This window comes from Rana temporaria, chromosome 3, assembly GCF_905171775.1.
Source record: "Rana temporaria chromosome 3, aRanTem1.1, whole genome shotgun sequence".
Lineage (NCBI taxonomy): Eukaryota > Metazoa > Chordata > Amphibia > Anura > Ranidae > Rana > Rana temporaria.
The window spans coordinates 419171773-419195315 of NC_053491.1; the positions used below are offsets into that span (position 1 = coordinate 419171773).

At 45.7% G+C, this 23543-nt stretch overlaps 1 protein-coding gene across 1 annotated transcript; it reads right to left on the bottom strand.

Annotated features, from left to right (window-relative positions):
• Window positions 1–881: 881 nt before the first annotated feature.
• Window positions 882–20538, bottom strand: TTI2 (TELO2 interacting protein 2). Its single transcript, XM_040346125.1, has 7 exons — window positions 19811–20538; window positions 13256–13442; window positions 11036–11128; window positions 6483–6673; window positions 5151–5294; window positions 4323–4485; window positions 882–1213 (listed from the first exon to the last, which is right to left on the bottom strand). The coding sequence occupies exons 1-7, from the start codon at window positions 20497–20499 to the stop codon at window positions 1127–1129; spliced, it is 1554 nt and encodes a 517-aa protein (XP_040202059.1). The 5' UTR covers window positions 20500–20538; the 3' UTR covers window positions 882–1126.
• Window positions 20539–23543: the final 3005 nt, after the last annotated feature.

Genomic DNA, 23543 nt, shown 5'->3' on the forward strand with positions numbered 1-23543 from the left:
CTAGCCCTAAGATTCGACAGGTGTAATTGACTTACACTGTCGGATCTTAGGATGCAATTCTATGCCGGCCGCTAGGTGGCGAGGATATTGCGGTCGGCGTAGAATATGCCAATGACTAGTTACGGCGATCCACGAACGTCCGCGATGCCCGTCAATCTAAATTTACATTGTTTACGTCGAGATACACGTCGTAAAATTAGGGCTACCTCCTAGGTGTTCTAAGCAATGTTAAGTATGGCCGTCGTTCCCGCGTCTAAATTTAAAACATCACGTCGTTTGCGCAAGTCGTCCGTAAATGGCGCTGGACGCCATTTACGTTAACGTCTAAACAAATGACGTCCGTGCAACGTCATTTAGCGCAATGCACGTCGGGTAATTTTCCAGACGGAGCATGCGCAGTACGTTCGGCGCAGGAACGCGCCTAAATTTAAATGGTGCCCGCCCCATTTGAATTAGGCGGGCTTGCGCCGAGCGGATTTACGTTACACCGCCGCAAGTTTACAGGTAAGAGCTTTGTGAATCAGGCACTTGCGCTGTAAACCTGCGGCGGTGTAACGTAAATGGATACGTTACGCTGCTGTGGAGCAACGTAAATGTATCTGAATCTGGCCCTTACAGTGTAAGCTCCTTGAGAGTAGGGACTGATGTGAATGTATAATATATATGTAAAGCTCTGCGTACATTGACAGCACTATAAAAGTACCTGAAATAGAAATAACTTATTACTCTTTTCCTGTCCAGCTGTGTCCTTCCACTGCTTGCTATAGACTGACGTTTCTTTGCCAAGTGCATAGGTGACACAGAGGGGAGGAGCAACTTTCTTCTGCCCAACCTCCTATAGGCTGTTAAAATACTCCAGATGCAATTCTGTGTTCCAAGTGAAGGGGGGGGGGGGGGGGGGTGGTGTTGCTTGTGATGTATAGTGACAAGTGATAGGAATACCTTAACATTCCTATGAAATGGTCAGGTCACTAGCGCATACCTCTAGGATTCTGGAAAACAAGTCAGAATGCAATCCATTTCTGGAGACCACAAAATTCCATTTGGGGGAAAAAGTAAACTGACAGCAGGATAAAGAAATAATATATTTAAAAAAATTGAATATTAGTCCAAGTTGTTTTTTTGGTTATTGGTGTGCATCCTGTAGCACTCGGTTAATGTACTTCTCCATGTCATGATCATTACAAATCGTCGTAATTCCTTCCAGTGCAATCTGCAGAAAATGAGGGGAAAAAAAAAACCACAACATTATGATCCACAATCCAGACAGTTTTATGATGGTTTTTCAAAGTAAACAGGAGTAGATGAAGTCAGCCCAGAAAAGATTTGAGAATCTTAAAATGGAAGTCCATTCAAAAACCAACTCCCTGCATCTAAAGCCACCAGCATTCTAACACTAACCTATCTAGCCCTTTAAAGAAGGCGATAAAACCGGATCCCACGCTCTGGAATTGAAAGCAGCATTTGACCAACTTTTGGACTACGAAAAGTTAAAAGTAGTCATCACAATGTATATGCCACCCTAAAGCTTCATTTTTTTTTACTGTTATTGCAAGAATTCGTAACTGTACATGTAGGTCATTCGCCGCCTCCTCCCCCCCCCCCCCCTCATTACGGAACAGAGTGGAGAAGGATTAGAACCTCTGTCAAGTTTTACAATCATCTGGGACTTCACTGGACAGATATACACTATGGCCCAGATTCACAAAACGCTGACGTAGAACAAGATACGCCATCGTATCTGTGCGCCGAACCCACAGACTAAGATGCGCCTAAAAATAGGCTTCATCCTGCCGACGTACCTTTCCTACGCCCGCGTAGCGTGGGCACACATTTACGCTGGCCGCATGTGGCACTCCCATTGATTTTTCTATTCAAAAATGCAAATGAGGGAAATACGGCGATTCACGAATGTACGTGCGCCCGACGCAGGCTACAAGATGTGCGCGCAAGTTGTACGTCCAGCGTAAAGTTAAGCCCCATAAAGGAGGTGTAACCCAGCAGCAGACATGCAAAGGTCTGCACCAGGGAACGCAAGCCGGCGTATTTTACGGAGTTTACGTTGGACGTGTGTGTGGCTGGGCGTAGGTTGCGTTCACGCCATAGGCATTGATCTGGCGTAGTTTAGGCAGTTGTTTTGACGTGGTTGTGAGCATGCGCAGAGGGATGCGTCCACGTCCCGGCGCATGCGCAGTTCGTGATACGTATCTGTCTGGCGCTCAGACCATCATTTGCAAGGGGTCACGCCTCATTTGCATGGCTCACGCCCACTTCCACCTACGACGGCATACGCCTTCGAAACCCAGCACAGTTTTGGGAGCACTGGCTTTGTGAATTCCATGTTTGCCTCTCTGCACTGCGTCGGCGTAGCGTATATTATTTGCGCTACGGCGGCGTAATGTGCGCCTGCTCTCTGTGAATCTGGGCCTATATTACCAAAAGTATTAGGACGCCTACACACACACACAAACTTTAATGGCATCCCAATCTTAGTCTGTAGGGTTCAATATTGAGTTGGCCCACCCTTTGCAGCTATAACAGCTTCAACTCTTCTAGGAAGGCTGTCCACAAGGTTTAGGGGTGTGTCTATGGGAATGTTTGACCATTCTTCCAGAAGCGCATTTGTGAGGTCAGGCACTGATGTGGATGAAAAGGCCTGGCTCACAGTCTGCCCTCTAATTCATCCCAAAGGTGTTCTATTGGGTTGAGGTCAGAACTCCCCCCTCCACCAAATGATTTGGACCAGTGCAAAAAACAAGGTCCATAAAGACATGGATGAGCAAATTTGGGGTGGAGGAACTTGACCTCAACCCGATAGAACACCTTTGGGATGAATTAGCATGGAGACTGCGAGCCAGGCCTTATTGGCCATCATCAGCGTCTGACCTCAAAAATGTGCTTTGAGAAGAATGGTCAAACATTCCCATAGATACATTCCTAAACCTTGTGGACAGCCTTCCAAGAAGTGCAAACCTCATATATAAAATATTATTAGATATAGTTGAAGCTGTTACAGCTGCGAAGGGGGCCATCTCAATATTGAACCCTATGGACTAAGACTGTGTGCGTAAAGGCAGGCATCTTTTTGGTAAGATAGTGTGTCTGGGCCAAGGCAAAAAGGCACCAGCCTTGGGTGCCCTGGCTATGGGTGTAGGGGGTGCAGCTGGTTTTCCCAACTCTGCATCAACTGGCCATCCCTGCACTGTACAGGACTGAGCTGTCAAAACGGACAGCTCCTTCCTGCAAATTACAAAGGGAGATTGCACTTCTCCCTTTTTAACCAGCAGCAATTTGTTCTTTGTCAATGTAATAGCCATCTGATCTGTATTGGGAACTCTCTGGGCTGCTCATAAACAGAGCACAGCTTGGCAGCGTAGATCCTGCCCTGCAGTTGTTTATTTACGCCGTAATTTATAATACAATAGTGACTTTTATCTATAATCGTTTTTTTGTTTTGTTTTTTTAAACATCATTTCTGCCACTTTTAGCAAACCTAATTTGATTATATTAACCATTCATATTCGTCTATATATAAAAAAAATTGTGATGCCAAATAAAAAAAAAAAAAAAAATTATTTGTACCACAAACATGATTCTAATTCCTTTGTAAAAGGGGGTCAAATGTCTGAACTACAAAATGTTATTCTAACATTAGTTAAACCTTATTTTAATTATAAACACTTCTCTCCCTTTAATTTAATTATCGTTTGTACTAAAAGAGTTCTAGACTCTAGAAAGGGTACTGCTAAGTATTAGTAAGACCTCATTTGGAATTTGCAGTTGAGTTTAGCTTTGGGCACCAGTTCACAAAAAGGATATCAGAGAAGTCTAGAAAGGGCAAGCAAACTAACAATATGCATGAAAATCTTGGTTATGAGGAAAGATTAGGTGAACAATTTATTCTCTTGAGAAAAGATATTGAAGGGGGGATATAGACAAGGATAAATACATAATTGGTCCATAAAGTGAACTTGGCGTTGAGTTATTCACTTTAAGGTCATCACAGAGCACAAGGGGGCACTCTATGTCATATGGAAAGGCTTCTTCACAGAAGAATGTGGGTTTCTCCGCATCCAATTTGCATGACCGGCTCTCAATGGGGCCGGTTCACACATGTCCGGAGCGCCCAGATTGAAAGAGAATCCGGTGCGTCTTTTGGTTTGGTTCAGGTTGCCAATTCAGGCTACAATTCACACCTGAACCGAGTACAGGAAAACACCAGACCCCAGGCACAAACCGGCACATATGTGAACCCAGCCTAAGACATTAGGCTGGGTTTCTCCACATCCAATGTGCATGACAGGCAAGTGTGACCGGCTCACCTTGACTTGTCCTTTGGAACAGGACTCTAGAAGCATCAGACACTCGGTGGCACTGTGTAGTAAAGCTTCTCGAACTGGCTCAGAATGTTGACCTGGGTCAGCGGAAACCTCATACATCAGTTTTAGTAGTGCCTTCATCAGCAGTGGTAGTCTTGGTGGGATCCTAGGAAACAAAGAAGGGTACGTTATTAAAACATAAATTTAGTTAAATCTAATATTGTAATAAAAACCATAGCTTGGTTATGCATTATATTAAAAAGGGACATTCACATTCTGGGAGGGGCGGGGGAATTGAGGAGAGAAGACCAGAGCTTACTGTCGCAGGACCCTGGAGTAAGGCAATAACGCCTCTCTTTTTAAGCCCCCTAGACTAAACCTGCATTCCATCCCTTATTTGTTTTGTATTTGTTGCAAATTCAAATAGAAAAAAAAAAAATTATTCCCACATTTCATATTTAAACTTCCTAAAGACAATACACTGTGGAAATATTTTTTAAATATCTCCCGTAAATATGAAGTTTGCACAGCAATACCATGAATGTGCCCATGAAGGAGGGAGCAGGAGTGCTGTATGTACCAGCTGGCTCAATAGAAGCAAGATATGGGCAAAGAAGATTCAACCTGGCTAATTAACCCACACTCCCTTCCCGACACCTTTCAGGTCACCCCCTCAAAACGTCAGAGTCATAGAGAGCCCTGCAAACATTTGAAAATTCACTAGTCTGAATGTCATTTATAAGATAGGGTGAATGATCTGTATGCACCTTAATCCACCTAATCTGGGAAGTAGCTTCTTAAAAATAGGATACCACCCATGAATAGGCTCACCTAGGCCATGCATACTTAATAGTCCCCTGTAAGGTATCCAGGATACACAGCCGGACCGTTTCTTCTGGTCCATCACAAACTTCCAGATAACCAACTATGACACGCAGCAGCCTTTTCATGTGGCGGACTACCCTTACACCCATCCTGCAAGGAGAAGAGGCAAAAGGTATGAAATATAGGAGAGAAAATAGCTGTCATATTATATTATCTGCTTATCTTTTGGTAGAATAGTTTTTATTAAAGCAAAACTCTGATTTAAACAAATAAATAAAAAATCCACCATAAGTACACCCCACACATACACACAAGCTGTTGCGGAACTACAAGTCCCAAGAGACATTGAAAGCCTGACAGTTACAAGCATGACTCCCAAAGGCAGAGGCTTGATTGGACTTTTAGTTTCGCAACTGCTGGAGGACCACATGGTTTAATAAAAAAAAAAAAGAAAAAAGTGATTCCATCATATCCTCTTCTCTCTCTAAACTGTAATCAGATTACATTTCCCATGAATCCTTGGGATTGGAGTGAATGTGGGAGGTGCACTAGGCTTGTACATGTAAACTCTCCCACTTCAACATAAATCACACCCCTCATTCTGCAGCCAGCAACACACAGCAAGATAGGTTACAGCCTTATAAATGCAAAGCATTTTAATGTAAATGCATATTAATATAATTCAAAAATGTATAAGAAAGAACCGGGACGGCCACAGTCCAAAAATAAAAATTTGTTCCTTTTAATAAAAACTGGTCACAACATGGATGTCACAGCAAAAAAAAAAAAAAAAAACAGGAAAAAGGGGCTAACGCGTTTCACACTCTCATACAGTGCTTATTCATAGCTATGAATAAGCACTGTATGAGAGTGTGAAACGCGTTAGCCCTTTTTCCTGATTTTTTGCTAAATTTAGAATTTAAACGTCATTGTATTCTTTCCAAAAGCGGTCCCAATGGCACAATCAACTCAATGCTTCGAGCCTCTGGCATTTTAGAGCCCATGGACTAAAATCACTGAACAGTACAGCCGCACTCCTGTGTTTGGTTTTTATAAAGAGCAGCATGTTGGACAAGGACTGCATGGAGGTAAGCAATTAGCACATTACCCTTACTCCCCACTGTCCCTTACAAAACATTTCAGAGACCTCTCCTCCAATTATAAAAAAATAAATAAAAAGAAGTGCTTAGGTTACTTAAGGCAACCAAATTACCTGCATTTATACTTATAAAAAATAAAAGGGGACACCCACTTGGATATAGCTGACAGTTATTGTGTCAGGAAAGAGTCGATCAGTATCATTACTTTAATCTATGCATAGTAAACATGTATATGAACCTTTCTTGGAGGGCGGGCAGGTTGCGGGCATACAGGCGCCGCAGGGCTATCTTATGCTCCATCTCCATGTGAGTGAGGATCAGCTGCATCACCTGGTCTGACGGGTTCTCTCCATCTTTCTGATATGAGCCCACAGCTGGGCAAGGTTTGTGTAGGACTGGAAACAAGTCCAGCAGGCAGGGCAGGACCACCTGATACAACAGAAAATTGGGAGTTACCTGCATATAATGTCTGCATGCAAAAAAATAATAATGTTATAAGTGGACACTGGCGAACTATATTAGAGACTTGCATTATTTATATATTAAGGAACACCAAAATCACTTAACCTCAATGCTCTCCAAACGGCTAAAGATATTAACATGAAACTTGGCACACACGTTACTTATATGTCAGCAACAAACATAGGATAGGTGGTTTAACCCTTACCCACCCCCATTTGCCATGGTCGGGGTTTTTCTTTAAAGTCCCATTCAACTCTATGGGAAATACATGTTACTTCATAACTTCCAAACGGCTGTAGATATTTCGATAACACTTGGTCACATGTTACTTATATGTCCACTTAAACTATAGGATAGTTAATTTATCCCTTAAAGCGGGGGTTCACCCTTAGAGGGCACTTTTTCCCCTTAGATTCCTGCTCGTTTTCTCTAGGGGAATCGGCTATTTGTTTTAAAATATGTGCAGTACTTACCCGTTTACGAGATGCATCCTCTCCGTCGCTTCCGGGTATGGGCTGCGGGAATGGGCGTTCCTTCTTGATTGACAGTCTTCCGAGAGGCTTCCGACGGTCGCATCCATCGCGTCACGATTTTCCGAAAGAAGCCGAACGTCGGTGCGCAGGCGCAGTATAGAGCCGCACCGTCGTTCGGCTTCTTTCGGCTACGAGTGACGCGATGGATGCGACCGTCGGAAGCCTCTCGGAAGAATGTCAATCAAGAAGGAACGCCCGCTCCCGAAGACCCATACCCGGAAGCGACGGAAGAAGATGCAGCTCGAAAACGGGTAAGTACTGCTCATATTTTAATACTAATAGCCGATTCCCCTAGACCGAACGAGCATCCATCTAAGGGGAGAAAAAAAAAAAATTTAACAAATGGGTGAACTCCCGCTTTAACTACCCCCATTTCTGAGAGTCGGGGTTTTTGTTTAAAGTCCCATGCAAATCAATGGGAAATGTATGTTCCCACATAACTTCTGTACGCCTGGAGATATTTCAATAATACCTGGTACACATATTACTTATATGCCAAATAAAAATATATGACAGTTAAATTAACCCTTACCTACACCCTTATATAAAAGATGGGTATATTTATATTACTATGATTTTCCTCCCCAAAAGGTTAAGATAGGAAGACCGGGCAACGCCGGGTATTCAGCTAGTACACTCTACAAAAAACTTTAGCTTTTAAACTTTAGTAACGACAGGATTGCAGGTAAGCACTTCAGGTATGATTCATGGGAAGGAGTATTTAAATGGGGTGTTACAGATCTCAGATTTGAAATAATAAGTCCCAGACTTTCTGCTATACATTTTCACAAAAAACTGCAGACAAAGTCCCATTACCAGTAAGGAAAAACAGTATTTTATATCTGCAGAGCACTGGGGACCCCAGAAATCTGTTGGATAGTAATGCAAGGTACAGAAAGGGGGTGAAACTGAGCCGGGAACCATTGTGGTGTGCATAACAGAGGACCCCAGGTTTCTGAGATTCTCAGTTGTACAGGGCATCCTTAAACTGGCCATACATGAATAGATTTTTTGTTAAATTTATTGTTCAGAATTTAAGATTTCCTGCTAAATCTTATTTATACCCTTTATGTATTCACAGGCTTCTTTAACATCTCCCCAATCCTCAAGATTGTCGATATGCTCCTGATGTTTTTGATAAGTCTATCCCCCAGACCAGTCACCATTTTTGCTGACCTCTTGACTTTGAGGTCTTCAGAGCTGCACACAGTGGGCCAGATTCAGGTAGAAATACGTTACGCTGCGGCGGCGTAACATATCCCATTTACGTTACACCGCCGCAGGTTTACAGCGCAAGTGCCTGATTCACAAAGCTCTTACCTGTAAACTTGCGGCGGTGTAACGTAAATCCGCTCGGCGCAAGCCCGCCTAATTCAAATGGGGCGGGCACCATTTAAATTAGGCGCGTTCCCGCGCCGAACGTTCTGCGCATGCTCCGTGTTAAAATTTCCCGACGTGCTTTGCGCGAAATTACGGCGCCCCAGCGTTTTTTTTGAACGACGACGTGCGTTATGGCGTTTCGTATTCCCGGACGTCTTAGGCAAAAAAAAAAAAAAAAATAATTGAAATTCACCGCGGGAACGACGGCCATACTTTAACATGGCTGTTCTAAAGATAAGCCATGTTAAAGCAGGCGTAACTTTGCGACGGGAAAAACCGACTAGCGACGACGTACGAGATTGCGACGAACGCGCGTACCTTCGTGGATCGCCGTAACTAGTCATTTGCATATTCTACGCCGACCGCAATGGAATCGCCACCTAGCGGCCGGCCTAGTATTGCATCCTAAGATCCGACAGTGTAAGTCAATTACACCTGTCGGATTTTAGGGCTATCTATGCGGAACTGATTCTATGAATCAGCCGCATAGTTAGGACGGGCGGATCACAGAGATACGACGGCGTATCAGGAGATACGCCGTCGTATCTCTTTTGTGAATCTGGCCCAGTATTCCTAACAATGTCTAACTAAATTTTTACATACTTTTCATAAAACACATTCATTCATATCATTTACCTCAACATTTTCCTTATAAAGTGAACTACTTTTTTCCCATTGTGTACCCTTATATTACATATTCCCCCCCCCCCCCCCAACATTCTCCTTCACACTGCAATTTCCATAAAAGAAGAGGAGAGAACCCATTTATTTTCAATATTTCATCTATAAATATACCATAATTCTTTATTTTAACTGAAAATCTATCTAGTGGATCTGGACCTCCTTCCTCCTGTCAGTAGTCTCTTGCGATACACCCCAGAATTCTCATAGCTTTTTGCACGGCTTTGCAATCATCTAAAATGTATACCCCTAAAAAAATAAAAAAAACACTGTACCCCCAATATTGAATTATTCCTCCCTATGTGCATTATTTTACATTTAGAAACAAACTGCAGTTTCCCCATTCTTTGACCAAACCTCCAGCAATGCTCCATGTTACAAACTCCTCCAGGAATATCACCCTTATTGCACACCTTTGTGTTAAAAGCAAAGGACATACCTTATCCACCAATCCTTTCGTTTTATCACCAAGACCCCATTTAAGCCGCATAAGCACCGCATAAGCACCGCTCGTTTTAGCTGCGTTTTAGTGCCATTTAATCCCAAAGAAGGGGGTTAAAAATTCCTGTGTTGCAGTGCTTCGGAAGCGCTGCCCATTCATTCCAATGGGCAGGACGTCTTGGGAGCGCTAAATTCAGCCCTCCAAAACTGCCATAAAGATGCTGCTTGCAGGACTTTTCATAATGTCCCACAAGCACACCACCCCAGTGTGAAAAGTCACACTTGAATGAATGGGAGGCGGTTTTCAAGTGCTTAGCAGAGGCTATTTCCATCACTAAAGCAACTGAATAAAAAAAAAAGCTGAGAGTAAAAGGGGTCTTGCATACAGATTAAATAAAACAGAACCTAGTACAGAGCCTTGTGGTACACCACTAGTGACTGCGTTCTGTTCCGAGTGAACCCCGCTTACAACCACACTCTGGTATCCATCCAACTGCCTATCCATTGAACCCCCCCAATAGTTAAGCCCTAAATTGTACAACTTTTTATAAGGTCATTAAATGGAAACGTATCAAATGCTTTGTCACAGCACCACTCTGGTCCAAAACTTTTGTGATATAGCCCAAAAATCTAATCAGATTAGTCGTACATGATCTGCCCTCAGTAAAGCCTCGATACTTTGGGTCCAGAGGAGCGTCGTTCGGTCTTCCCAACTATAGACCTGTTAAACAGGTCTATAATTACTTGGTAAAGACTTTGATACATTTTTAAATATTGGCACCACATTGGCCTTATGCCAATCCAGTGGTACTATGCCAGTCATTAACCACTTGCCCTCCAGAAGGTTTACTCCCCTTTATGGCCAGGCCATTTTAAGTTGGTTGTTATGCGATCACTGACCCTCCTTTTTAGAAGTGGTTCAAATAATTTAACTACAACAGATGTTAAACTCATTGGCTTGTAGTTGCCAGTTTCTACCTTGCTACACTTCTTGTGGTTAGATACAAGATTAGCAGTCCACCAGTCACTGGGAATTTTCCCCATTTACAAAAGATTGATCAAAAAGATCAGAAAATGGTCACTTTGAAATGTAATTGGGTTTGCTTAAATAATAGACAAGGACAAAAAAAAAAAAAGAAATGCATCAACATAATTTAAACTTACCCAATTGACTCACAATTGATTGGGGCTGGAACAGGGTTTTGGATTAGAGGTTGGTAAGCAAAGGAGGAGAAGCTTGAGTGGACACAATGCTATTCAGGAGAGAATTTGTACTTGATCGTTATTTTCTTACCTCTATAACCTCGGCCTCTGTTGTGTATAGGTGGTTACGCAATGCATGATACACAACCATTGCCCGGTTGTATTGCCTCAAGTCTGCTGCTGGCTACACAAAGAAAAATATGTGCATTAGGCTTCATACTGAGAGCATGACTAGAATATAATGGTCACCAGAATTGCAACAGATCACCTTCCAACAACCTGAGGAACATGCTTACTAAATCACACCAATAATCAGTCTATAAACATCATACAATATCCAACATTCAAACCTACACTTGAAAATGTAATCTATATAAATGACATTTGCGAGACAGACATAGATAATGAGTGAAGCCCAACCACATAAGCAGGACTGACTTTACATTAGAGCATGCCAGCACAGAGATTCCTGCACCTAGGACACTTCAGAGCAACATAAGTAGAAATAAAGGCCAAGTTCACCTTTTAAAAAGAAATTACAATGCGATCAAAAGGTCCCAATAGTGTAAGAAACACCAATCTCTGCTCCCCCAAGCCCCCAAGCCCGTTGAATTAACTACCACCCTCTCAGTTCAACTGTCTTCCTGGAATAGAAGCTGGAAAGCTCTGACCGTCAAGCATACCCCCAGCCTAACAAGAGCAAGAGCTCTCGATTGTGTACAGTGCAGGGAGCGCACAGTCTCTCCCCATGTTGCAGTAGTGATTGAGTTCAGAACTGATACAAGTGGACAGAGAAGGTACTGCGCATGCACAGGTCTTGAAAGTGCGCTCTTCTTGTAATGCTAGGGGTGCCCCTAATACACAGTGGGGCCGATTTAATAAAACTGGAGCATGCAAAATCTGGGACAAATCTCCCAACATTGAAAGGAAGTCCACACAATTACCTTATAACAAACCTACATCTGCAATACTGGCAAAATAACAGGAACCTAAGAACATGCGACACTCCTCCAACCTCCCTATAATGCAGCTTTGGGTAAGTAGTCAATCACTAGGTCCCTTTATTGTTACTTGGGGGTGGGGAGAAACTAGCTGAGCCCTGCACAAGTTTTCACAACTTGTATAGAGATTTGGGACACTCTGGCATCAGGGCAATCTATGGAGCTTTCTATGAAGCCAATTGGTTACTTTACCTAAGAAAGCCCCAGCTTGCTTTCATCAGTTCCTTTTCCATAATGCCAACCAGATCATGGAACCAAGAACCAGATTGCATTTTTACAATACGTTCAAGGCCATTCATCCATAAAGGACTGGAACGATCATAGAAATGTATGTAGTGGAGCAGCTGGGTAATGTAAAGGAATTCCATGGTGTAAACTGGAGCAATTTAGCAGAAGGCTGGGCCCAAATAATGATAAAATGCAGCCCGACTAGAACCTATACCTCCTACATGAAAAGGTACCATATTTTTCGCACCATAAGACACACTTTCCCCCCAAAAAAAAGTTTAGTGAAATGTCCCTACGTCTTATGGAGCGAATACTGACCAGGCACCGCCCCCTGTTGCCGCGTCAGAATATCGGCGCTTGGCTTCTCGTGGATGAGAGAGGACAGGATGTGAGGCAGACCCTTGTAGGAGCATACCAAAGGGGAGCAGGGGTAGGCGGTCTGCCCCAGGTGCCAAAACATGGGGGGTGTCAGTGGCATTGCTATGGGGGTGCACTCTGCACCCAGGTCAGTTGACACCCGCCAAATCTGACAACATCCCAAAAGCAGTCCTTGCTGGGGTTTTTTCAGCCGGAAACCCCTGCCGTGGTCTGGTCCAGGCTCACTTCCGGCTCTTTACACCGGCAGCTGCAAACTATCTTGCTGTGTGTCCACCACCCACCTGTAGTAGTAGAATATTAAATATTTTGGTACATTTTTTCTTGTTTTTCTCCTCTAAAACCTAGGTGCGTCTTATGGAGAGAAAAATATGGTACTTTTCTTACCAACCTCACTATACCAAAAGCTGAAGAATTTATATTATATATATTTTCGCAGTAGTTCTGAGGAACCTCTCCTGGGCCCCTTGGTCCTTATGGTTTCATGAACACTTCTATTTATTGCGGTTTTAGCTCTCTCTCTGGTAATGCATCGCCTTATTTGTGCCTTCCTTCTGAGCCAACTTATGTTACAACCTCAATTTTAGCCCCTGCGTGGGCGTAACTTTTGCATGTTAACCCCTTATTAAAACTGAATAAAAACGATTGAAAACAGAAAGAAAGACATCTGCTCCAATTACTATACAATGATTTGATGGGCATCTTACCACGTTCTTGATGATGTGATGTAGGCATTGTACCCCTAGCACCTTGTTCTCTGGCTTGTAATCATCAGAGAAGAGGAGCGATGGTGGCATAACTCTACCAAGGAAGTCAGCAAGCCAAGGCCGGGGGACCCGATACAGCATCCAGGAGAAGACAATCTTTGCTTCTGGGTGGGATTCCCATGTGTCTCTAAAATTAAATACACAACAATCTTAAAATTACTTTCTTCAGGAATATTAAAAAAAAGAAGTTTGGGGATTGAAAAAAAACCACACAATTACACTCACCTAGGTAGATGCATTAGTCAAATGCTGAATCTGTCCCCCGCTGCCTCTAAGCTCAAGAGCTGAGCCATCAAACACCACTGATTGCTCAGTTCTCTGTCTTTGCACAGAGAGATGGTGATGGTCACTCTCTGATTCTCTGCTCCTCCAGCACTCACTGGAGCACCGGGCTGTGGAGGGAGTGGGATTGGCTGGCTCAGGCTCCAAGTAGCTTGCTGAGAGGATGATCCAGCTGCCAGTCCAGGCATCTGTGTGGATCCTGACATTAAAGCAGAGTTCCGCCAAAACTTATTTTTTTCCTTTTTTAAAGTCAGCAGCTACAAATACTGCAGCTGCTGACTTTTAAAAATATTGACACTTACCTGCCCAGGGCACCTGCAATGTCCTCACCCAAAATCGATCTGTACCACGGCTTCCAGGTGGAGGCACCACTATCTTTGGTAAGGAAATCAGAAAGTGAAGCCTTGCGGCTCCACAGCCTGGTTCCCTGCTGCGCATGCGTGAGTCGCTGCGCAATCTCACTGGGCCCTGCCATCTTCTGGGACCTGTGTGTGCCCCAGAAGACAGCAGGGGGGGGGGGACATGGCGTAGATCGCCACAGATACTGCAGTGATTTATTAATACCTACATTAGACAGGTATCTGCTCCCCCCTGAAAGGTGCCAAATGTGACACTGGAGGGGGGGGGGGGATCCAAAAACTGGAAGTTCCATTTTTGGGTGGAACCCCGCTTTAAAGTGGTTGTAAAGTCAGGTATTTTTTATCCTAATGCATGCATTAAGATAAAAATGCTGTGTACAGCAGCCCCCCTCATACTTACCTGAGGTCCATCTAGATCCAGTGATGTTGCATGAGAGACTTGGCTGTCCGGGACTCCCCTCCTCATTGGCTGAGACAGCAGTGTGGTGCCATTGGCTCCCGCTGCTGTCAAACTCAGTGAGCCAATGAGGAGAGAAAGGTGGCAGGGGCGGCCCGTGGCCCTGTGTCTGAATGGACACAGGGAGCTGTGGCTCGGGTACCCCCATAGCAAGCTGCTTGCTGTGGGGGCACTGAACAGGAGGAGGGGCAAGGAGAGCCAAAGAGGGACTGAAGAGGAGGATCCGGGCTGCTTTGTGCAAAACCATTACATATGGTAGGCAAGTATAACTTTTTCTCTCTCTAAAAATAACAAACGACGGGGACTTCAATATCACGTTAAAATAAAAAACAAAAAACATTAAAAAATCAGGATCTCTCCAGAGCCTGGACTGGCTGAGTGATATCAGCCAACAGTGGACTTTAGCCCGCCTGTGGCCCACAGAAAAAATCACAGCCAAAAGAGCTGTGGCCCTACTTCTCTTTCAAGACCAAAAAGCAAGTTATCTACCACACTAGTTAGTTGTGCAATTTATTAAATAAGGACTAAAAAAAGTGATAGTTTGCTAGGTTATTGGGATTTTTTATTTTTTTTTGTAATGGTGACCAAGGAGTAAACCTCTGAATGCTAAACGCAGGAGATTTGAAGCAAGATCTGGTGAAGGAACCCCTTCCACTTTTTGGAATCAGCCCCCCCCCTCCAGTGTCACATTTGGCACTGGAGGGGGGGGCAGATACCTGTGTAATACAAGTATTTGCTCCCACTTCGCAGTGATCACGGTGACCTACGCCACTTCCTGCGCCTACACTGTCCTTCCCCGCTGTCTTCTGGGGAAACACAGGTCCCAGAAGACAGCAGGGACCAGTGAGGACGCGCAGCGCGACTTGCGCAGTAGGGAACCAGGAAATGAAGCTGCAATCACTTCCCGATTCCCTCACCGAGGATGGTGGTGGGGGCAGCCGAGAGCCGAGCAACTGATATATTAAAAGTCAGCAGCCGCAGTATTTGTAGCTGCTGGCTTTTATTTATTTATTTTTTAGGCGGACCTCCACTTTAAGAGAGTTGGGGGGGGGGGATTGTGAAAGTGTCAAAATCTCAGCTTAAAGAACAGTTCCACCCACCCCTTTAAAGATTAAAAGTCAGCAGCTCCACATACTGCAGCTGCTGACTTAACATATGGACACTTACCTGTCCTCGAGTCCAGTGACATTGGCACCACAGACAAGGTTTATATCGGCTGGTCGGGTGCTGCTGCTGCCATTGCATATAAGGGAACCCTGCAGTGTAGCCTTTTGGCTTCATGGCCGGGTTCCCTACTGCGCATGCACGAAGGGCACTGTGCTCTCTCACTGGCCCGGTAGAAGGGGGGCCGAGCTGCTGACTCGTTGTGGACCTCTCTCCCGGAAGTGGGGACAGGATATCGGTCACGGTACCCGCTGCTCCCCCCTCCTCTCCCGAAAGGTGCCAACTGTGGCACCAGATTTTCCCAACTGCAAGCATAAACTAGCTTTTCTGCATCTACAGCAGGACAGGAAGTGGAAAAAGAATACAGATGGTAAAAATTACTGTGCAGGCGTGTTAACTGTTCCCTACTACAGTACATCCCAAAAAAATTATTGTCTTTGGTTACACTTTTAGGGCTCATGAACACTTACATTGCTCTCTGAAGAGCGGTCTACATTTGTATCGTTCTTCAGAGAGCATTAGGCAGAAAGCAGAGGTATTGTAGCACCTCACCACCTGCTTCACCCCCTTGATCCCCACACTAGAGCGCCAAAGGAAAATGCATTGCACACAGTTGCAGAGCAGCCGCATTCAGTGAATGGGCCATATTAGATGGGTGCTACTGGGGGGGAGGGGGGGGTAGAAGTGTGGCTCAATAGAGGGGATCTTATCGCCCCCAACTGCTTGTGTAGATGAGCCGTAAAGGTGTCCAATTTTTTTTTATTGCAGTGTTCTGTATATAGTGCTTTGTCCCATCTTCCTGTATACTATAGAAGCATAGGCGTGCGCACAGGGTGTGCCAGGTGTGCCCAGGCACACCCTAATCACCCTTTTCAGCACAGATTCCACCTACTTCCCTGGCTCCCCCTGCAGTGCTACCAGCTTCCCTCCTCTCCCGCCAGCTGTTGTTGCAAGAATGTTTTAGGATGTGTGGAGGAAGGTGCCGGTAAATATGTAATTGGCCTTCCTCTTCTGAATGAACATTGTGAGTGATCAGTACTGTGTGTTTGAGCTTTGGGGTGCACACCCTAATGCAATAGACTGCGCACACCTATGTATAGAAGGTTGGATGGTTGGACAAGGTGTCCCCCTCCATATCCCAAGGCTGTCCAACAACACAGCTAGAAAGGAGACACCCGTCTGTCTCCCAACACTTTCCTAGCCCAGGGGTTGACAAATTTGCTTGGAATCTAGGAGCCAGGTAAAAAAGTTAGGAGCCAGAAAACGCGCCCCGTCCCGACGAGCTTGCGCGCAGAAGCGAACACATACGTGAGCAGCGCCCGCATATGTTAACGGTGTTCAAACCACACGTGAGGTATCGCTGCGATTGGTAGAGCGAGAGCAATAATTCTAGCCCTAGACCTTCTCTGTAACTCAAAACATGCAACCTGTAGATTTTTTTTAAACGTCGCCTATGAAGATTTTAAAGGGTAAAAGTTTGTCGGCATTCCACGAGCGGACGCAATTTTGAAGCGTGACATGTTGGGTATGAATTTACTCGGCGTAACATTATCTTTCATAATATAAAAAAAAATGGGGATAACTTTACTGGTGTCTTATTTTTTAATGAAAAAAAGTAATTTTTTCACAAAAAAGTGCGCTTGTAAGACCGCTGCGCAAATACGGCGTGACAGAAAGTATTGCAACGATCGCCATTTTATTCTCTAGGGTGTTAGGATAAAAAATATATATAATGTTTGGGGGTTCTAATTAGAGGGAAGAAGATGGCAGTGAAAATAGTGAAAAACAACATTAGAATTGCGGTTTAACTTGTAATGTTTAACTCGTAATACCAACGGCCACCACCAGATGGCGCCAGCTCACATCTGGTGGTAATAACTTGTAATACCAACGGCTCACCACCAGATGGCCCCCTTCCAATTCAAGTCGCCAGGACCCTATTTCTAGTCGCCATGGCGACCTGACGCCCGGGATTTGTCGAGCCCTGTCCTAGCCAATCACCGGCAAGAAGAATGCAGACAAGGAGGAGGTCATGTCAGCCTCCTCCTCCCTCTGCATTCCTCTTAGTAGCGCTTGGAGACAGGTGCTCTCTATCAGCCAAGGTCCACATTGATGCCATTTGTCAAATCGCATGCCAAATCAGCAGCAGCTATTGCCGGCAATGGCACCGTCAGAATCAGTGCAGCGCTGCACCGATTCCCAGAAGTAGTTTCTAAGCTACTTTTGGCGACTTTCGAGAGCGATTTTAACAGACATCTGTGCAGAGGTCTCTGAAATCGCCCCCGAAGTTCAGCTGAAGTCGCACGATTTCAATCCTGCAGAAGTGTGAACCTGGGCTCAATGGCGCTCTCTTTGCCAGCTGCGTTGTCAGACAGCCTTGGGATATGGAGGGGGCACCTTATACAACCATGGAGCTAGGCTTCTATAGTACATAGGAATATGGGACACAGTACTTTATACAGAACACTGCAAAAAGAAAGAAAAAGAAATGTATCTAAAAGACAATGGCCCAGATTCAAGAAGCAATTGCGCCCGTGTAACCATAAGTTACACGGCGCAATTGCTTACTTGCTCCGGTGTAACGAGTGCTCCTGATTCAGGAACCTCGTTACACCGACTGCAGCCTAAAATCTGCACGGCATAAGGCTCTTATGCCTCGCAGATTTTAGGCTGCATTCTTGCGTGTGCCACTAGGGGGCGCTCCCATTGTGATCAGCATGTAGTATGCAAATTGCATACTACCAACTGATTCACAAACTTGCGCGGACCCCGCGCAAGCCAGGTACGGAGTTTTCGTACGGCAACTTTAGCGCAAGGCTGCCCTTTCTAATAGCAGGGGCAGCCAATGCTAAAGTATAGCCGCAGCTCCCGTGCCGTGAAATTTGAATTTCACGGCGTTTGCGTAAGTGATTCGTGAATGGCGCTGGACGCCGTTCACTTTGAAGCAAATGACGTCCTTGCGACGTCATTTGCCGCAATGCACGTCGGGAACGTTTCCCGACGGAGCATGCGCTGTACGCTCGGCGCGGGAGCGCACCTAATTTAAATGATTCCCGCCCCCGGCGGGATCATTTACATTGCTTACGCCGGGCAATTTTGCCGGCGCGCCCTCGCAATTCACGGAGCTACTGCTCCGTGAATCGAGGGCAACGCTAAATATTTGCGTGGGCGTAGGGCAAAATCGTTGCCCTGTGCCTGCGCAAATATAGCGCAATTCTACTTGAATCTGGGCCACTGGGGCTTTTCTTGTGAAAAAAAAAAAAAAAAAAAGACAATGGGGCAGATTCACATAGAATGCGCGTTGGCGTAGTGCAAGCTATTTACACTACGCCGCCACAACTAACTGAAGCAAGTGCCGTATTCTCCAAGCACTTGCTCCGTAATTTGCGGCGCCGTAGTGTAAATGGCCCGGCGTATGGCCGCGTAATTCAAAGGGGGCGGCTTGTATTTAAATTAAGCGCGCCCCCGCGCCGATCGAACTGCGCATGCGCCGGCCATAAAAATAGCCCAGTGCGCATGCTTCAGCTCACGACGGAAAACGTCAATGAAGCCGACGTGAGCGTCATTGACGTAAAGTCGTATTCGCGAACGACTTAGTAAAATGACGTAAACAGACGACACTGACCCGACGCCATACTTAACATGGCATACGGCGGACTGGCGTAAGGTTACCCCTCATATAGCAGGGGTAACCTTACGCTTACGGAAACGACGACAAGGCGGCGCAAAATCGTTTGGGAATTGGCGTATCAGGCTCATTTGCATAGTCAAATGAGAAATGAACGTAAACGCCACCTAGCGGCCAGCGTAGAATTACATCTAAGATCCGACGGTGTAAGTGACTTACACCTGTCAGATCTTGGCCGTATCTATGCGAAAATGATTCTAGGAATCAGACGCATAGATACCCGGGGCCAAAAACAGAGATACGACGGTGTTTCCTGAGATACACCGTCGTATCTCTTCTGAGAATCTGGCCTATATATATATATATATATATATATATATATATATATATTTCAATGCAGTCATCTCCTTGGCACTACGTTGCCAGCCAGTCAGCCATGGGGAAAGCCAAGCTAGCCTTGTAGCCCAATGTAGGAAGATTTTACAGTCTATGGGGGACAGAACACTAATAAAAGAAGACTTCTCATTGGTCGGCAGTATTAGGACCAGGCTTATGTTTAACAAATGTCCACAAAAACAGCGCTCATTACACAAGCAAGGTCTCACTTTCGCAGACGCGGTCCAAGAAGCCCCAACGCCTCCCTGAAGATAACATAGTCTGGCTCCTGACGATTGGGCCCCTTCAGAAGGTCGTCTACAGACTCGCACTCCGACATCCTTAGTAATGTCCGCAGCAACTGCTCAGCCAGAGTTCGGGAGCGTAAATCTGTCCATGGTTTCTCCTGAAGGTGCGCCCCACACAGCAGGAGGAGCGGAGCGGTGACACAGGACAGGACACGCCTCACGTCTACAGATCCAACCTCCGAGGAATCCAATGTACTCCCAAAGGAACTACAGGCTGCTTCTTTATTGGGTTCTGATGCCACATCCATTGGTGATTCAGGAACATTTCTTTCCTCACTCAGAAGCTGCACCTCTTTGTTCAGTAACAGGTCTCCAGGCACCTGCAATGGCGCCGACCCCGCCCCTGCGGTACTAGACGTAGCACGGTTATCACGTGAAGTGGCTCTTAAAGCATCCAGTACACTGATAATCGCTCTTACGGCGGCACTTGCTCTATCTGGTGTCTTCTGCTGACTAACCGGGTCCTCTCCGGGTGCTGTCCACACCACCACCGCCTGGAAGAGCTCCGCATAGCCGGCCGGGGTCCGGGGGATAACGATAGAGCGCTCAAGGCAGGCGGACAGCTCGGACAGAGCCTGAGACACGCCATACCCCGGGGCCGCCTCCGCCATGGTAGAGGTAGAACGGAGCACACCCGGAAGAACAGAGACGTGTGGGCGGCCATTTTAACTGCTGGCACGGGAACTGCGGACGCCATTTTTGTGAATGGCAATCGGTGACCTGTTCGTTGTGTATCGGGCAAAAACATGTACACTAAAGAAAGTAGTTTTTATCTGAAAACGATATTTTCATTATTGCTGTCACAGCCCCTTGTGCGGCTAACATTACGTTGGAATATGAATAGTAATTCTGAAATGACTGCCAGTCACATGAGAAAACAAGTGATAGAATTATCTTCTGTCATTGGGACTACGTGCCCCGCCCCTTTTCTGTCCCCCCTCTTTGTGGTCTTTGATGTATATTAACCACTTAAGCCCCGGACCTTTAGGCAGCTAAATGCCCAGGCCAGGTTTTGCCTTTCGGCACTGCGTCGCTTTAACAGACAATTCCGCGGTCGTGCGACGTGGCTCCCAAACAAAATTGACGTCTTTTTTCCCCCACAAATAGAGCTTTCTTTTGGTGGTATTTGATCACCTCTGCGGTTTTTATTTTTTGCGCTATAAACAAAAATAAAGCGACAATTTTGAAAAAAATGCAATATTTTTTACTTTTTGCTATAATAAATATCCCACAAAAACATATATAAAAAAATGTTTTCCTCTGTTTAGGCCGATACGTATTCTTCTACCTATTTTTCGTAAAAAAAATCGCAATAAGCGTTTTTCGATTGGTTTGCGCAAAATTTATAGCGTTTACAAAATAGGGGATAGTTTTAATGCATTTTTATTTTTTTTATTTATTTTTTACTACTAATGGCGGCGATCAGCGATTTTTTCCGTGACTGCGACATTATGGCGGACACTTCGGACAATTTTGACACATTTTTGGGACCATTGTCATTTTCACAGCAAAAAATGCATTTAAATTGCATTGTTTATTCTGAAAATGACAGTTGCAGTTTGGGAGTTAACCACAGGGGGCGTTGAAGGAGTTAGGGTTCACCTAGTGCAGGGTCGGCAACCCGCGGCTCCGGAGCCGCATGCGGCTCTTTTAAACCTTTGCCGCGGCTCCGGGGCACCTTTTGCGGCCAGCGGAGGACTTTACACAGCGATCCCGGAGTTAACAGTTTGGGCGCACTGTGATAAATGTCCCGCCCTCCTCCTCCTAGAAGACTAGCTCGTGTGATAGAGCCAGTGTGCTGTCTGTCACACAAGCTGGTCTAGAGGAGGAGGGCGGGACATTTATCACAGCGCGCCAGCGTGGGGGAGCATCGTGACAGCCGGACCGTGACACAGCACAGAACAGTAAGGCTGTGAGGGGCTTACAATGAGGGGGCTGGCTTGCGATGGTGACAGGAGCTAATTATTTTTTAATGATAATGATGGGGGGGGGGGGGGCTGGCTTGCGATGGTGACAGGAGCTAATTATTTTTTAATGGTGATGATGGGGGCGGGGGGGGGGCTGGCTTGCGATGGTGTCAGGAGCTAATTATTTTTTAATGATGATGATGGTGGGAGGGGGGGGGGGCTGGCTTGCGATGGTGAGGGGAGCTGATGATTTTTTGATGATGATGATGGTGGGGGCTGGCATGATTTTTTAATGATGATGATGATGATGGTGGCGGCTGGCTTGCAATGGTGAGGGGAGCTGATGATTTTTTAATGATGATGATAATGGTGGGGGGGGGGGGGGAGCTGGCTTGCGATGGAGAGGGGGCTGATGATGGTGGGGGGGGGCTGATGATGATGATGGTGAGGGGGGATGATGATTTTGTAATGATGATGGTGGGGGGGGGGCTGATGATGGTGAGGGGGGCTGATGATTTTGTAATGATGATGATTGCATTTGCTGGGCATGTAGAGGTGGAATCTTATCCGAAATTGGGCATGTGGAGGTGGAATCTTATCCGAAATTGGGCATGTGGAGGTGGAATCTTATCCGAAATTGGGCATGTGGAGGTGGAATCTTATCCGAAATTGGGCATGTGGAGGTGGAATCTTATCCGAAATTGGGCATGTGGAGGTGGAATCTTATCCGAAATTGGGCATGTGGAGGTGGAATCTTATCCGATATTGGGCATGTGGAGGTGGAATCTTATCCGAAATTGGGCATGTGGAGGTGGAATCTTATCCGATATTGGGCATGTGGAGGTGGAATCTTATCCGATATTGGGCATGTGGAGGTGGAATCTTATCCGATATTGGGCATGTGGAGGTGGAATCTTGACAACATCAGATAAGATTCCACCTCCACATGCCCAGCAAATGCAATACTGTACAATATCAATTAGCAGTGTTATATTTGTTTTAATTGTCGCAATGGTTTTGCGGCTCCCAGTTTTTTTTTTCATTCGGAAACGGGTCCAAGTGGCTCTTTATGTCTTAAAGGTTGCAGACCCCTGACCTAGTGTGTGTTTACAACTGTAGGGGGGTGTGGCTGTAGGTCTGACATCATCGATCGAGTCTCCCTATAAAAGGGATCACTCGATCGATGCAGCCGCCACAGTGAAGCACGGGGAAGCCGTGTTTACATACGACTCTCCCCGTTCTTCAGCTCCGGGGAGCGATCGCGAGGGGGCGGCTATAAACGAATAGCCGCGCCTTCATCCCGGATCGCTCCCCGACGATTTCTGACCGCCGCATGTAGCGGGGGGGGGGGGGTCCCGATCGGACCCCCGACCCACGGAAAGGCAGGGACGTACATGTACGCCCATATGCCTGTACGTGCCATTCTGTGGACGTATATATACATGCGGCAGTCGTTAAGCGGTTAAATGCATTATTTATCTACAGCGGATGTTATACTAGCTTAAAGTGATTCTAAAGGTTGAAAAAATAAACATGTTACACTTACCTGCTCTGGGTAATGGTTTTGTACAGAGTGGCCTGATCTCTTCTTTTTTGGTCCCCACTGGCGGTCCTGGCTCCTCCCTCCTACCGAATGCCCCCAATAACAAGTCTATTGCTATAGGGGGCACTTGGGCAGGCTCGCCACCTGCTTCCTTGCTTGTCAGCTCAGCCTCGCCCCCTCTCTCTCTCTCTCTCAACAGGAGCCA

Coding starts and splice junctions, on each gene's coding strand:
- TTI2 (XM_040346125.1), bottom strand. CDS start 20,499: ATGGCGGAGGCGGCCCCGGGGTATGGCGTGTCTCAGGCTCTGTCCGAG. Junction 11,129..13,255: donor ATCACATCATCAAGAACGTG/GTAAGATGCCCA, acceptor TTCTTTGTGTAG/CCAGCAGCAGACTTGAGGCA. Junction 4,486..5,150: donor ATTAAGTATGCATGGCCTAG/GTGAGCCTATTC, acceptor TTTGTTTCCTAG/GATCCCACCAAGACTACCAC.